The sequence below is a fragment of the Hippocampus comes genome, unplaced genomic scaffold (genome assembly GCF_001891065.2).
Source record: "Hippocampus comes isolate QL1 unplaced genomic scaffold, H_comes_QL1_v1.1 scaffold22, whole genome shotgun sequence".
Classification (NCBI taxonomy): Eukaryota; Metazoa; Chordata; class Actinopteri; order Syngnathiformes; family Syngnathidae; genus Hippocampus; species Hippocampus comes.
In genome coordinates this window covers 3,117,228-3,135,037 of record NW_017806175.1, presented here as the reverse complement: position 1 = coordinate 3,135,037, position 17,810 = coordinate 3,117,228, and the positions used below count along the sequence as shown (strand labels likewise).

The window sequence follows — 17,810 nt, the reverse complement described above, 5'->3', positions numbered from 1 at the left end:
ATTGTGGACCGAGTCTTGTAGAATCCGAGCTGAATTACTTTGCTAACCAAAACAGCATCACCTACGGAGGCACGTCAACAATAATGCTGACGTTTTGGCGAGATAGGTGAGTAATTTCTTCTAAATGTGTAGATTCAAACTAAAAATATCAAGGAATTACCGAAACAGTGGATTTTATTTAATGACAGCAGGTGCATATTTTTTTCCTTACCTTATATATTTCCAGCAGCTCCTATATTTTGTTGTTCTACTTCTTCCTTTCATAACTTTGCTGCTGTGAATTGGGAATTTCTCCATTGCGAGACTAATAAAGGTTTTCTTATCTTATCTTATCTTATCTTATATATATATATATATATATATATATATATTTGGGCAGCCCTGTGCTCCAGCGGTTAGCACGTCGACCTCACGGTGCAGAGGTGCAGGGTTCGATTCCAGCCTCCCTGTGTGGAGTTTTCATGTTCTCCCCGGGGGCTGCATGGGTTTTCTCTGGGTATTCCGGTTTCCTCCCACATTCCAAAAACATGCATGGCAGGTTAATGGAACACACTAAATTGTCCCTAGGTGGTGTGAGCGCGGATGGTTGTTCGTCTGTGTGTGCCCTGTGATTGGCTGGCAACCGGTTCAGGGTGTCCCCCGCCTACTGCCTGAAGACGGCTGGGATAGGCTACAGCACCCCCCGCGACCCTTGTGAGGACAAAGCTGATCAGAAAATGGATGGGTGGATGGATGGATATATAATTTTCAATTTTTGGCATTGGTTTCCTCTCTTTCGGGTGGCATGGATGACTTCTTAAGCAGTATCTCTGTCATGATCTACTGTTGTCACACACATGTACACATATGTCACACTTTAAGGCACAAACAACTCAAACTCGTGTCCCCGTGCCCCGGAGGTTAGCAGCTCGGATTTCCGAGGGATGAACACACGCGCCCCGCTGTGCTTTACCACCGGGCCCCAATGCAGCAGCATTGGCGGCGGCGTTCTGCTCCGAGCATCCGTCGCAGCGCCTCACGCTGTATGGTCGAGGGCCCTCCTCATGCGGGTCGCGTGGGACACACACCCACATGATCAGTCTCCAGCGGGAGGTGAGGTCTCGAGGGGTATGTGACGCCAAGGTATAAATTACATCCCGGTGAGAATAGAGACATGTTTGTAAATTGCAGCAGCGCCCTCAAGGGACTTTCGAGAAGCAAGTTGTTTCTCCTGGAAGGCGGCGGTCTATGAGAGGTCGTGTGGAGTTCTTTGTCGAGTTTTAAAGCAGGTCTCCAAGCAAAATGCCCACGAGCTTGTTCCTCTTATTCATGCCGTTTGCCTGTCAGAGAAAACGCTTGATTTTTCTTTTACCCACAGAGGGGGAAACATGCAGGCAGGCGAGGGACTATGAAATCCCCAATCTGTGCTTTCTTATTCAGATGTAAGACTGTATTTTTTTCTATTTTTCTTTTTTTATAATGCATCAAGGGAAAACATGCATTTGCACAAGTTCAAGGAGTCCGTGTGTTCTTTTTGTTTGGGAGCTATGAAACGAACAAGAACAACTTTGGTGATGAATTTTTGCTTCCATATGATGTCATCCCTTTAAGCGGCTTTGTTAATCCCACTTATGAAAGTGGAGGCTGCAAATAAACAGCGGAAATGCGTCGAAAAGCCGGATAAGATGTTTTGTGTTTGCGGAGGAATTTCATTTTCTTCGCCAAAACAAATGCTTACATTTATAAAATGAGATCATCCAAACGCTGCTGGACCACGTTAATACATACAGACACAGTTAATTGAATTGTTCCTGTTTATTCCCAGATTTTGCCGCCCTGCTTTTCGGTTGCAAAGGAAAAACGTGTTGATTCATTGGCCACAACATTAAGTAGATCTGTATACCTGCTGTAGGTAACTTAGTGCCATGGGCAGTATATGGCATTTGATCCATTTAATGCTAAAAACCGACCCAGTGATGAAAACTTTCCACACCCACACATGAGTATTTGGCAATCGCATTATCCATTCACAATAAAAAAAAATGTGTACCTTTGAGGAAAAAAAATATACTCCAGATTGTAGTGTACTAAGTAGACTGACAAGACGGTCGCTCCACCACGGTACAGTATGTGCATTTGTGGCTATATTCTGGCCACGTTGTCTCGCTTCTTTTAAGTGACTCGAAACAGCGCTCTGTTGTACACCACCGCTACACATGCTCACATTACATGCCACATGAAATGAACACATCATACAGCGCCTACTCTATTTTGAATATCACACTTGAGGTGCAACAATGCGTGCTCCCTGCTATAAGTCCCCCTTATGAATAGTTGATGACCCATGGTGGACTTTTATCCGCACACACATCTTTTTTTAACCTTCTTCCTGACGCGCGTCCCCAAAATGGTCAGATTATTAAAAATACAACAGCCTGGAAATGAGCGCAAAAGGCACAAGGAAAGAAGAAGCAGAACAAGTCAGGCGGCATGTGAGTGATGACGAGCTAAGATGGATCCTTGGCGGTGCGAAAACCGAGATAATTCCATTGAGTTAGGACAACCTGGGACTTGTCAGGTGTAACAACAGATCTCTTCTTTCTGCTGTCAGAAACCTTTTTTCCCCCCCTAACTTGCTGTTCTGTCTGTACAAATGCACCATTGCCAGGCCATACTGAGGTTGCATCACACACACGCAACGTCAACCGGGATAGTCTCCAACCCACGCCGCGACCCTCATGAGGACGAGCGCCATAGAAAATGCGTGGGTGGATGGATAATTTCGCCGAAGGACAAGCAGCTAGTGTGTGCGAGCATCATAGGTTTTTTTAAGCTATTGCCACCTACTGGCCTGGCATGCACATTACAGCATTTGCAGTTCTTTGTTTAAGCTCTGTGTGACATTTATTTCAATTGAAACTTTTTCAAATGCGCAAACGAAAAAATGACCCCGGTTTTATATTCCGGGATGCAAGTTTCTGTATGTTTTGCGTTTATTATTACCGTGTGTCAAGATGAGTCAACCATTCACCTGTGAATGTACACTGTGATGAGCACCGTCAACAGCGAATTTGGCATTCATTTCAATTTTTCCAGTGTTTGCCCTGTAATGTATTATGATGTGGACCAAGAGATTGTGGATGTTGCACGCAATGTTGTTGTTTTACGCCTGAACAAACACACACAAACAGGTGTGTGTTTGCCGTCACACACACGTACACGCACAGAAATAGAAACTGTCTCCCCCTGCAGCGCTCATCACTCCCAGCCTGTCAGAGAAATCTCGTCTCGAACAACAATATTTGTAGCCTGCACTGTGTGGCCGAACCTGCTAGAACACTTGTGTTCTCATCAGATTTTGACTCAGAAATCCGACAAAAAGAGCCTTGGATGTTAAAAATATAATTCATGTGTTTGTATTTCAAATACATAACAGTAGACCCTGGCTACTTGTGGGAGATCAGGACCAAAGAGAGAAAATTCACACTCATTACACTTCTACTATAGCTAAATGGGAACACATAATGGGAAATGCCGTCGACAGGCTAACAAATAGCATCTGCGTCGCAATGTTATCACCCTTTAAACAACGCCTAGTTGAACACTAACAGTGGAACAACATGTGCAGACAGATAATATAACAATACCCCCCAGGAATACATTCTTTATCTTCTGTGAAGAATGACTAACATTACCGCTGTACCGGGGAGCTGAGATTGTTGTAATTTGACTTATCACACACCAAAAAAATTGCAAGAGGACCACAGAAAAATAATTGCATATTCAGTCGCAATCGCAATACTGAGGAAAATTCATTAATTCGTAATTATTTTTTTCAAAATCGCTCTCGGCCCTACCCTCAAGGCACCGCAATACTAATTTTCACGTCACTGATGTATTACGTCAACTCATCCTCACCCCTGTCTCTCTCTCTCTCTCTCTATCGCTTTTCCTGTCATCCCGAGTGCACAAACACATGTCGGCCATGCATGTGACTACACCAATATTTCACCCACTGAGTCGTGGCGGCCATGACGATGGCCATGAGGGCTCTATTAAAGTGGCAGCGGCTCGGCATTGTTCCCCCTGCGCTCCGCTGCATCGCACTTCAGGATTAGCTTCTCAATGCCAGACTCGGGTTATCAGGGTCTAACCTACACAGTAGGCAAGCGGGAGGGGGAGTGGGGGACTCTTGAATGGGCCAAGTCATGATCTCAGTCTCTGCAAAGCTATTACAAGGTTCACTGAGTACGACTACAGCCACATGGTGCCTGATAAGCACGAGTAACATAAAAAAAAAAAAAAAAAAAGAAAGAAAAAAACATCACTCCAAAACGACCAAAAAGCATGTACGGTCAGGTTTTGACCTTGTTTTGATTTGATGATGGCCACGTTGTATGTATGAAAATGGTATCTGAGAACATTGTGTTGAAAACAATATCAATTTTTTTTCCTCACGTGTGTCATGATCTGCGTTTTTGATTTGTATTGAGTTTAGATCTGCAGATATCAAATATTTTGCAAAGTTTACATGACTTGGGCAGTTGTGCTATTCAAGGCTAATGATTTTTTTAGTGTCCTACTCGTGTCAAAAGGAGTAAACTGACTTATAGACTAAGATACAGTAAAACTACTTACCTTTGAAGACCAGAGGAAGGTGTTAGCCGAAAAATACCACCACTAGTGGCGTCTTATCTGTACTGCTGGTTTTTTTTCCTTTAATTTCCCTGCTCGCTCAAATGAATTTGTGTCTGAAATGGATCATTATTAACCCTTTCAGGGACAGCGGTTACTACAGTGGACAGTTTGTCATGATATCAGGTTACAGGGTGCGGGAATGGGTTAAAGTGTATTTTCTGAGCAGACAGACCCGTTCCTATGTAGTTTCAATGTCCTGTTCCATGGTTGTCATCACAAGACTAAAAACACAATCGAAAGACGTCTATAAAAAACAGACAAATAGATTTCTTGACATCGCAATTATGGTCGGTATTGCTTGACTTTTAAGGCATTTTATTTTCCCCACAACGTCGTTCAAACGGCACATGGTTCAACTCGTGGGGTGTTCCATTTATGCGACATCCGCATTGCTTTTCCGTTATTTATACATCCATTGCTCAGCATTCCTTCTCCGGCAATCCACTTTCACGGTCGGTTCTAAATCCCGATTTCATGCATTAGCTTGCATATGCAGGCCAACTCGTCGCTAATCTCCCCACTGAACGGCTTAGAAGAAACTTGGGATAGCGACCCCTTTCGAGCTGTGGAACACACTGTTTTCGTAGGTTGTGGGAATATATGTCCACTTTATATTTAAGCTTCCAGCCCACTATTCTTGCCCGCCGCAAAGAGCAAGAGTGAAAAGTAGCAATGGACTGGCCGTCCTATTTTAAGAGCAGTGTGTAATTAATCATAAGCTAGAAGCTTTAAGCGAGGCAGAAATGTACGATTGCGTGGCTCCCTCGACGGCTTTACTGTCCCTCGCCTGCCTGGCATCTCTCTACTTGCGATTTCCTCACTTAATTCGAGCCACAAAAACACAAAAGCGCGCTGCAGAATACAGAACACAGCCCTTGAGAATGTACGCATGACGCATGGGCAAATGGCGCGCAAGGCGCGACTCGTTCTGTCGCCCCTCGCTACGGATCGCATTTGTTTCACATTGTGTGTGTAATTGATTTTTAATTCATTGTGTTGCTCATAGTGTACTGATCGTTTACATGCTTTTCAAATTCCCTTGGCTCCATTTCTGGTTCTATTGTACTCAGCAGCACGATGGGTGGTGGTCGGTGGCTAGCAACTCGGCCTCACAGTTTTGAGGTTCTGGGTTCAAATCTCAACTCAGGCCTTCCTTGTGTGAAGTTTGCATTTTAGCTTGCTTGGGTTTTCTCCGATTACAAAGAAAGGCCAGTTTCTCCCCCCCCCCTCCCCCAAGTATTGTACTTGTCAATAATGTATCTCAACTGGGATAGGTCGGAGGGTCTGATGCTGCCCCACTGTAAATTTCAAGTTTGGAAACAACTTTACTGATGCACAACCACCAGTAGATGGCAGTGATGCACCATTTTGGATATTCGGTTTATATATAATCATTGACCATAATATCATGAGCTCTTAAAAAAGTCAAAATGCTCTAGAATGGCTGGCAGTGAATTTAATTCGTAGAATTTAGTTTTACCATCAGCGCATATCTGAATCATTGCAATTGTTTTTGTTCTTTTTGGTCTTCTCGTAAGTGTCTACTCTAAAGGGTAAAATTCATGTTTTGTAGCGTTTCAGTTGAGGGATTTTACTTGGCTACAACCACATGGAAACAGTCTTTCCTGTCAAAAGTGAATTGTTTCAAAAAGTAGGCGCATGCACATGAAAATGCTCCACAGCTGTAGTTACATGTCAGGCCTGAAGTGGCGCTGTAACGCCACTACAGGAAGTGACTTGAATTAGATGACAAGAAGTCCTTGCAATGTAAATGCACTCACAACTAGAGATGCAGCAATTAAGCGATTTATTGACAAATAATTGATAACCAGTTTAAATAATCAATTAATCGTTTAGATGCTTTCTTTTTAATGGTCCAAATCCTTGGCATCTCCACTTCTTAACAGTAAATGTTCTCCAGTTTTTCTTGTCCTCCATGACAGCACAATAATTACCTTTGTGGTGAATCCAAATAAAACATTTGCTTTTACTTTGGAAAACAATGATCACTGTTTTTGCCTGTCAGACCAAACCAGTCACAGAAACATAATTTGTTTTTTTTCCTTTGAAATAATGGATGGAAATTGAAAATGTTTTTTTAATTGATTAATTAATCAACAAATTCATCAATTTTAAAAATAATCATTATTTGCAACCCTACTCACAGCATTAGAGGGAAAACGAGACACTGATCACAAACGTTAAGCACTCACCTGTATCGTATTTGTCCTTGTCAAATGCTTTAATGGCTTTAAATGTGTCGTGTGGTTAAGTGAGGTCTCCAGCATGTGCCGGATGAATGCAGATAAATAGCGTGTCCACTTGTGCTGTGATTAAAACGTGTTGTGGAGCTTTTCCCGCACAAGCATGCTGAGATAAACCACTTATCTTTAACAGCACTGCAGTGCAGATAACTGTGCCAGGAAGTGCTTGGAAAGCTTGCAGGTCGCAACTTAAATGAAGTTTTTTTATGTGATTTTATTTTTTTCGGGTATGGGTGGGGAGCAGTTTAGTTTTACTTTCAGAGAAAAACGGTTGAATTTAGCTGGCTCCCATTGTTTTTTTTGTTTTTTTTAACTTCACACACATGCAATTTTAATCTTCTCTGCAAGAGCTCGCAACTACGGATTGGAGAGAAAAGCACCTGCATTAAAAGCATTTTGATGTCTTTAAGCTTTCTCCGACAATGAAACATTTTCCGCATGTCCGCCCCGAGGCTCCCGGTCGTGAGTCGATTCTGTGATTTGGAAAGCATCCTTCCCTTCCCGCTCGCTAATTTGAGGGATGAAGGGGCCCCTCAAATGTTCCTGACTGGAGAAACATTTGAGGCCCGAGCGCCATGACCTGACATTTACGCCCCTCGGCGGAGGATCACGCTGTCTTCTCTCGACATATGTCATTAACCTTCCAGTGATGGATGATGCTCTCTGCCATTCAGCGTGCGACTTACGTCGCGCTCTAGTATGCACTAGAACGAGAGGCTGGCAGCCTGTCGCGGGAGTCTCGCATGTCGTCTTGCAGGAAATTGAACATAATCTGCTGTAAAATCTGTGTGTGCGCGCGCATGCGGTCGTGTGTGGGTTGCCATTAACATTCATGGCAGGCAAGCTTTCAGGGGAACTCCGCTCCCTGTGGTGTACTGCAAGGCCTTCTATTATTAACTCTTCCGTATTGTTTGGGTCAAATTTAAGTCGTTTTGACATTTGACAGCAATTAAAATCCCCTTACTTTCCTTTTTTGTTTTTTTTACTGGATATCTTCTAGGTCAAATTCGATCTGCATTTACTCGAATGGATCTTACATTTACCAGCATGTGTTAAATCAAGGAAAATGTTGGTAATGGTGGGAATCTTGAAAGTCTCCTCACTGTCTTTATGACATGATTAGGGACTACAAAATAAAATCTAATTTTGTCTCGAATAAATGCCTAAACGGCAGAATACAAAGTGGAAGAATAGTGCTGATTGTGTTGGCCGAAGTCTATATGGGATGGTTGTTTGCTAACTGTGGGCCTGACGACTGTCAATCAAGAAGCCTGTCAATCCACGTTTGGCACGTGCACCTCCGCCGCCTCACTCTATGTTTCATCTTTATACAGTATTTTCTTTTCTAATGTTAACTTACAGATTTACATGCTATTTTTAGAGGCATAGAGTTCAGATGATGGCCATGCTAACATGTGCTAGCTAATGTCGCTGATTAGCCAACACAGAACCTCACTACGAAACTAAGCTAAACTAAATAAAAATACTATTGAAATGAATAAAACTACAGTTAAACACTGTTAACAATTCACTTTTCTAAAATACTTTTAATTCCAATCCTCAAGTGCACTTAATGTGAGATACCTCAATACTCAAGTAATACTGTATTCCACAAGGTGACTCTACATTCTACAATACTATTTTCTGTTATGATACAAAGATACTTTTGCGCAAGTATCACCTGAAAGAATATACCAAACCGATAATGGGTGGATTTTTTTTTTAATTATTATTATCTTCATTATTGCTCAACCTGCAAAACGTCCACCATAATCAAATTGTGAATCATCACCTCTTTATTTGCACCGTATTCAATAGTGCAATAATTACGATGTCATCGTCCATTAAAAGGCTTTTTCCCAAAACGGAGGCCTGGACTTATCTCCATAAATGATGTTTATTACCTTGCCCACGCAGCAGTAATCTGTCATAAGAAGTACATACTGCATGTACGAATGTGTGGTGATCAGCTCTTTTACGAGGGCTTCGAGTTTGATGAGCATCCGTTGCGATAAAAAGTGGTGTGACGTGCCAAACATCTGGCAGAGAGTCGGAAAAGAGACAGGCTTTTGCTTCATTTACCGTCCCAGTTTGTCAACATTTCCGGGCGCTCCCGTAATGCTCTTTCTTTGTCATGGCATGAATTATGCACTCTCTTCGTTCGCAGTTGAGAGCAACCCATGCCAGACCAACCCGTGCCTCCACGGAGGTAGCTGCCTGCAGGAGGGCGACGGCTATAGCTGCTACTGCCCACAGGGATTCTCCGGGGAGAGCTGCGAAATCGGTGAGTCGAAGTCCCCTCGGTTGGGACATGGGTCAACAGATGGAGCCAAAGGCGGGCATATGTTGGTTGAACATTTAGCAGCTGTATGCCACTGCACACTTCATTGCACAGAGTGGCCCGGGGCCCGTTTTTTTTTTTTTTTTTTTTTTTTTTTTTATTCTAAAAATAAAATTAAACATGACCCACATCAGAATGTTGTTACGAAGGATTAGGGCCATGTGCCTTACATGCATTTTTTTTTTTTTATAGCGCTTGTTATCATTAGGGTGATTAGACTAAAAATAAACGTAGCGTAAGGTAATAAAAACATGAAACACATCACCATTCAAACACTTCCATGCTTTGGTGTAAAACTGGAGTCACACATGCTGATGACCAGTTTGAGGTTTTACCGTCATTTTAAAAAGTCAAGATTTCAATAATTGGGAATAGTGTCTTTAACTGGTCGTGACTTTTTTTTGTGAGCAGAGAGGGGAGGGGTAAGCAGTTACACAGAGAAGAGGAAGTGGGATGGAGGGAAGTTAGGGAAAAGAGAGATTTGACTAATATGCAGTGTCCTAAAAAACAAACAAAAAAAAAAAAAACCAGGGTGCAAATATGTAGTCGTTAGCCCGAAGGACAACATGAGTAGCCCGCATTCTGTTCTAAAAATAGCTCACCACTGACACTGTGACTTGCGAAGTAGAATTAAAACAAGAGAATATCATTGACATTTATTTTTTGTTTATTTATGTATTTAAAATTAACATGGTTCACATTTCTTCATGTGAGGGCTAGTAGGGTTTAATGCCTCAAAAAACATTCTATTCGCGCACACTCCTTTTCCAAAGCCATCCATCAATTCATCTATTTTCTATAGAGGTTGTCCTCATTAGGGTCATCAGTGAGCTGGAACCTATCCCAGATGATTTTGGGCAAGAGGCGGGGTACACACTGGACTGGTTGCCAGAAAATTGCAGGAGCAACCATCCATCCATTTTCTATAGCCCTGTTGGAATCTATCCCATAAGAAAGAAAACAGCCATTGACATACACATTCACACCATTGGACAAACATCGAAACATGGTGTGATTGTCAAGGAAAAAGGGATTGTCCACAAAAAATAAACAGTCAACGGGCAAAAATAAGGAGAGTGTGAATACGTCAAGAAATAATACAGTAAGTGATCGCCCTATTGACTGAGACGGTGACTCTCCACACTTTGCTTTCATTTGTGATCTGCGATGTTTCAGTGCAATTTGGAATGTGGGAGCAAGCTGGAGTACCAGGAGAAAAGCCATGTAAGAACCTAAAAGATTTTTAAAACAGTCAAAAGATCTACCTGTAAATCATATCATTATCGTCAGCGTTAAAGGACCAAAAAAAAAAAAAATTTATTTTAATCACTATATAGTTTCTTGCTAAACCCCTTGCAAGTTAACCACCGTCACACCACCATCAAGTCCGCTTCTTGAAATTCATTTATTTAATGAACCAAAATCAATCAATGATCATCTCTGAAGACCAGTGGGGGGGTTCTCCACATGTCACCAGCATCGCAGCTGTGATCTCTACCTACTCCGCTGCATGTGTCCATCCTTGTGATCAAATATTCTCACCTTATTCAACCCGCAAGGGAGCAGCTTCATCCCTCCACTCAGCTGTGTGATAGGAGAGCATGTCCGTCATTGTGTGTGCGCGCGTTGCGCCTATGCGTGCGCACCACAGACTTGCAAGGACACAGCAATCACAGGGGAGCTTGGAGCTCAGTGAGGGGTGGAGACGCCGATGAAAGCAGCAGCAGCAGCACACGCCGGATGTTGTGGATGAGGGACTGCGAGTGAATCATGAGAGGAGGCGGCCAGTGTTGGCAAATATCAAAAGGGACTCTTCCAGCTCCCGCTGTGAAAGAGGAACAACGGAAGCGGGCAGTCGCCTCGTCACGCTGGCTTCCACGCAAGAGGTGTGGAGCATTGTCTTTCTGCCCGTCCCATTTTGCTTTTCGGGCTCACATGGCAGCTGGAGGCTATCCTAGTGAATGTCTGGACACCGAGTACTGGCCACCAGCCAATCACAGGGCACGTGACACAAAATGACCCTCAAGGACAATTTTGAGTCTTCAATAAACCTTTTTTTGAATGATGGGAGGAAGTGCAGAGAGGATATGCAAACCCCACACGGGAAGGCTCAAACTGAGGTTGAAAGGCAGAACTCAGAAACCAAGGGGACTCGATACAAATCCTAAAGGGCCACAATGAAGAACAGCGTTCATGGGCTTTGCAATTTTTAGAATGACCTCTCTTCACTGATTGGCCGGGACAAACCAGACTGCTTTATAACTCCTTCTGTGGTGTCCATTTGGTTGTCAGATATGGTTCCTTGCCATCACTCTGCCACAAGGCTTCTTCCAAGCTTTATAATTCATGCTGCGACCCACACACGCGCACACACACACACTCACATTAATCGCGGTGCAGCAAATCATCACTGACACTGTGTGCGTGTGTGTAATTCATGTCCTTAATGCGCATTTGTCACGAGTTATTGATGCAGTGCACCAGTGTTGATTGATCTCCCTCGGTGTTAATGCGCAAGCACACCCATACGTCCGCATAATTCGCTCCTTGTGTCTGTACATGCATTAAAGTTTATTGATGATGGGTCCCAGCGCTGTTGTACAAGCTCGTGTTTGACCGTTAAACATGCAGCTGGGGTTATTATTTGCATGAATATCGCCCACAAGGGGCCGGTGCCCAATGCTACAACATGGGTAGGCCAAATACTTTTTGGTGATGTTAAGAATTATATGCAGGACAAACATAATACGGCAATAATATTCACGTTTTGAGCGAGTTGATTTTTCAGGAGAAAAAAAATGGACAAAATGGCTTCTTGCACTTAATGTTGGTTTCTTCTTAAGCAGTTTTGTGTCTGTTTTATGCAAGAGTATCCTTTGCACTGGCGGGAAAAAAAATATCACAGCACGTACAGTAGTTATTTTGTTGTTTGCTTAAAACCTGTTGTTGAGTGAGGATCGTGGATCTTTGTCCTCATGTTGAGGAATGACGCTGGCTACGTTAGTCTCCTTCAGTTATCCAGAGCAGAAAGAAGGCCTCAAAACATGGTAGCCTCCTCTAGGGGAGGCACATCTTATGTAATATAATTTGCGATTACTTCACCTCCATTTACATTTTTTTTAAAGTTACATCGATGTGAACATCCTGCGATTGGATGGCAAGCAGTTCAACCTGCCTCCTCCCTAAAGATAGCTGGGATAGGCTCCAGCACGCCCACGACCCTCATCAGGATAAGCAGATCAGATAATGGATGGATGGATGATAGAACATCTTTTTTTGCATACTATTGAAATGAACCCTTTCATGCGCCCTGTTAACTGATAACATGATAAGCTGTCCACTGTTGTAACCGCTGTCCCTGAAAGGGTCAAAAGTGGGTTTTGGAAATAATGAACATTGAAAAATCAACACATTTTCACACACTGTCCCTTTAAATTTGTGCGTGAAAAATTGAGACGATTTTGTCAAATTTTCAGTTTTGAAACTCTTGGTGACAATTTTTGTTTGCTGATCTGTGTTGGGATTTTTCTAATTTAAAAAGATATGCCTTGGTTCAATAAAGGTTGGGAAGGCCGCTTAGATGCTCACAGGCCGTTTCACAAAAGTGTCCTATACTGTGTTAGTATCAGAAAGACTCTGGTGTCCTAGAAGACTTATGCACCGTAACATATATTAAAAAGTGTGGCACATAGACCCCGCCCACATGAATGAAAATATGGCCTCTTCGGCGCAAGTAGCCGAATAGCCGCGCTATCTGGCGTCCTGCACATGTCCTCCATTTGCTTCTGTGCTCGACAGGAAGCAAACTGATTTGATTTCCTCCCCTCTGCGCTCTCTCTGGCTACTTTTTCAATCATGACGATTAAGATCTGAGCTTCTCTCCCGCCTCCGCTGCTGCTCGATCATTTCACCACCTCCCGCTCTTGCCCCCCCTTTTTTTTTTTTTTTTTATTCTGGCTTCTTTCATGATTCTCCCATTTGTCCTTTCACTCTAATTGTCCCACATCAGTCATTCGGGCTCTTCTCTTATCGGCTTGCGATGCCTGCGTGCTGCATGTTGCTCTTTACCCGCTGCCTACCGATTCTCTTCAGCACTTCTCTCCAACACATCTCATTTCCTGACACAACCCCTTCACCTCTACACACACAAGCACACACACTGACTCACACTGACACACACACACACACACACATACACTCACATGCACAAACCTACACACTCGACCGCACACCTACAGCACAAACACACGCTTACACATTGACACACCTAGAAACACTCCTACACAATAAAATTTGTGGAGTGATTTTTACACAGTCAGCTTTTTTTTTCCTCGAATTGAATCTTATTTAAACATTATGAAGTACAGTCGCCTCCCCAGCCACCAGAGTGGGAGTATATTTTCAGAATGGATCAAAATCGCTTTACTCAGAGTACATGAGGCCCCGCCCCTTACTCTTATCACTGTAAAATCCCCTACATACAAAGCTCTTGGAAAAGCCGTGATGTACCACTTCAACATACTTCCTTGACCCCAAGTACTACTCTACTATTCGCCATTGAAAGTAGTAATTTGTCTCAATATGTGAGATGAAGACGAAACAAGACTTTCCCAACTACTGTATGTGACTCAGTAACTGCAGTACTAGTACCTGCTTTCGCAAATGCTAAAGAATATATGCCCACTGAGTGTCGTTATATCGTCTGTCCACAAGTGTTGCTGCACCGTTATGCCTCATTAGTTTATCTCTGTGCTGTTTCCCAATATGTGTTAGCCTTAAGCTAACGCTAAACTTAAAGTCGAAAGTCGACAGGCAGTTCAATCGGAATTGTGTACTTTTGTCCTACAGTGTAAATCTAGTTCTTATTACGGGGTCGAACACAATGAAACTTTCTCTGTATGCGGAATATTCCGTCTTCTACTCAGACGAGAACAACAACAAGGATAGTGTGGGGACAAACAAGTCAGCTCGCTACCTCACGTGAACCCAGTGTGGATGAGGCTGAGAGGTAAGGCTGAGGAGAGGTGGGGGGGGGGGGGGTATGCGCGTGGCAGTGAGCATCTTTGGCGTGATTGATGAGCGACGCTTTGTCACAGTTTGTCGCCAGCTGAGGAGGCCCTTAAGAAGCCCCTCTGATTGGCTGCCTCTTGCCACCTCCGCCTCCTCCTCCCCATGCCTCATTAATTCATCCAGGCTGCTGCGCTCCTCAATCAGCATATGATTGAGTGCACCGGCAGCCCGACCCTCGCCAAAAATCAACTCCGCCGAGACCACCTGAGCCCTTCACTATCGCTACACTTGCACAAAAACGTCTGTGTGTGCGGGGTGGGGGTGTGTGCGCGCGCCTGTGCGCATGTGCGAGTGTGTGCGTGTACACTCTTATCTATGTTGATAGGTGAAGCTGAAAACGAAGCTTCTAAAAGCTGCGCACGTAAAAAGTGACTTAAATTGATTCTCCTGTGAAGACTCTGAACCGGGTTGGGGGGGGTCTTATCAGGTGTCCACAAGGGGTCTCTCTCTCTCACACACACACACACACACACACACACACACATTAACGATGAATATGGATAGCATATGATGTGCAGGGGAACCTTCAAGAAGACCTGCTCAAACTATGCCTCTAAAGTTTCATAAATGCTGCAAGACAAGAGTTCAGTTCAGCGGGCAGCAAAAGAAATGATGAACTTTGCATGAGTGTTTTGTTTTTGCGTTTTTTTTTTCTTTTTTTTAATGGTTGCACTTACCCCAAGGGAAGTTGTCCATGTGGCGGGGCTTATTTGTGACTGGCGGCATGCATGTATGTCCTTGTATGCGACACCGCCCTGTTCCAAACTTTCACTGTTGTGACGAAAAGTGTAACTGAGTAGCTTGGCGAAGAAATTCAGCCATTTTTTTTTGTGCATGGTAAATGCACCCCTTTCATGCACCCTGTAACCTGATAACATGATAAGCTGTCACTGTAGTTACCACTGTCCCCGAAAGGGTTAAAACAATGTCCATACTGTTTTCATGATAGAGGCAGTTAGAGGTTTTTTTCAACCTTTACGTCCATGTTTTTGTCCGATTCATGGATTCAACGACAGGTTAATCGATCATTAAAATCATCATACTTTGCAGCCCCAGTTGACTCTTTAAACATTTTTGACAAAGAAATGAGGCAGAAAGTGAGAAGAAAAATCATGGTCATAAGGGGAGGAGTCAATTTAAAAGAAGAAGTCTTTGCCCAGGATAGAATATCTTGAATTCCTGCAGATAAATTTGTCTCCAGAAATAGATGCTAGTATGCATCATTATGGTGGCCTGCATTGCCATGAATTGATGATGGCACGGCAAAGGCAGGCAAATCTGTTACCTCTTAAAATACGTCAACAATAGTGACAGGTGGCCTGTCGCCCAACCCTCTCGGGAAGCGTTCCACTTCAAGAGATCGTAAGGCACAGTTGTACTTTTGCGTGTACGAGTGTCTTCACAGAAGTAGATGGGTGATGAAGCTCAATAAACAGCAAAAAAAAAAAAATGTGATGGAAAGTGAGGGGATAAAAATAGAGATGAAACGCATCCCTGAAAGCTGTGGATGATCACACTCGACCGTAGCGCATCAGTGTGATAAAAGAGTTGGGTATGGTCTTTGGGTGGCGAGGCAGGGGCCCTCAAAGACATCCAAGAGCCCTTAAAGGCGAGCAACGACAGGGCCGGATGTTGGCGGATAAGGTTGCCATTTAGAGAGGAAAGTGCAATGAGAATACAGATAGACAGATAGATGTACTGTCGAGAGGGAATGATGCTTAGGAGAAGCAATGTGAGGGAAATGTCAAGAGGAAAAAAATGGAAGATAAAGTCAACAACCAGCATTGTGTATAAAATAAAATACTTCTGCTCATCATTCGAATACCAAAACCGGCTAACAAGATGACCAGTCAGATAGGCACGGGCTGATAGAGAGATAGATGTCACCCATTTTAGCTTCTGAATTAATTCATACGTTGATGATTGTGATGCGTCCAGAACCTGAGGAAGCAGAGCTGTCCCAAACCATACTTACTTTACAGTCACAATTGGGATGAGGTTGTGCGCCCCTTCCGAACTTCCTCCGTGGTTTCCTCCATGGTGCCCTCCAATGAAAGCTAAATGTTTTACCGATTGTGAATTTGGCGCTTATGATCGCTCCTTGGGAGAGTAGCAGCAGATCACACACACACACATTTTAAAAATATTTTTAATTCATTTATTTTTCAAATAGGGCAGTGCAATCCAATCCTTTCATTGATTTGACTTAAGGTTCTCTGATATATTTTCGGATTAGTCTTAAATCAGAAGTATGTCGGCTGAATAAATGTATAAGAAGTGTTTATCGAATAAATGTTTCTCCTACGATGTTATTTTATTTGATTTTGCTCAGGCCAGTAAAAGAGAAGGTTCAATTGTATTTTCAGCTTTTTCATTCCCGTTTTCTGGTTTACCGAATTTGTGGTCGGGTTAATGTGGAAGTAAATGTGATTAGTGAGATTGCGTCTTTCCTCAGAGAATCATCTGGCCCTCAAACATCTCATTCAGATTTGGGGATTGGGAATAGCAGTAAGGAGAGAGTATTATTTTTCATCCCCAGTTCATTTTTGAAGGCTTGAGACATTTGCTTCACTTTTCACCAGACACAGCAGAGCATCGAATTCGAAGAGTTATTTTGTCTTCCCCCTCCCCCCGTCCCCCTCACATAGATTGATCGGCATTGCACTGAGCTCTCACGAGAGTATCTAAAAGCCCTTGGCTGCTTCTTTGTCTTATTCCTGGTCCATCCTCATTCTTTTGTAATCCACCTGCACCCTGACACAGCTGGAGGCACGGGGCACTACACACACAAAGACACGCAGTCGCTGCCTCATTGAAAAGCAGTTTTGCAAGGTAACAGAGTACAATGTATAGCTTAACCATCTTCTTCACTCACTACTGCAAATAAAATCAGATGAAATAGTTGAGATCATGCCTGAACTGCGACCGATTAGAATATCGGTATTTCCAGATTGAGATATCTACAACGCTATTTTGACAAGTTATAAATACAGTTACAGATATCAAACAGTGTCATTTGGTCACATTAGAATTTAATTTGAAAGATATCTTGACCCGGATTTGTCACTTCTCAAGAATTACGTTGCTTTTACACAATATTTATTTAGTCTTGATAGGCATGTATAAATTGTAATACTGCCATCTACTGGCCAAATGTAGAGTGGCACTATTCTGCTTTCCTTTAATGTCAACTAATCAAATACGAAAGACAAAGACAGACATTTGCAGATGAAAACGTGTGCTGGAAAAGCTCTGATGGTTATCAGCCACTCCAGCACACAGCTTGTTTTGAGATTCGTCTGCGGTAAGTATTGTGAATAGTAATATTGATGTGCTTTTTGACTTCATGCACCAATTTTTCGAATTACAATTCCATGCATCCATTTTCTGATCCGCTTTATCCTCACAAGGTTGCGGCGGAGCCTGTTTTACAATTAGAAATAAAATTAAAATAAATA

General features: G+C 43.0%; 1 protein-coding gene across 2 annotated transcripts in view; it reads left to right on the top strand.

Moving 5' to 3' along the window:
- ncanb (neurocan b) overlaps positions 1 to 17,810 on the top strand; it is a 101,565-nt gene that overhangs the window by 58,258 nt on the left and 25,497 nt on the right. For both annotated transcript variants that reach the window (XM_019897268.1, XM_019897267.1), the window contains exon 10: positions 9,109 to 9,225. In XM_019897268.1, coding sequence (XP_019752827.1) covers positions 9,109 to 9,225 — 117 coding nt within the window. The remainder of the gene's footprint in view (positions 1 to 9,108; positions 9,226 to 17,810) is intronic.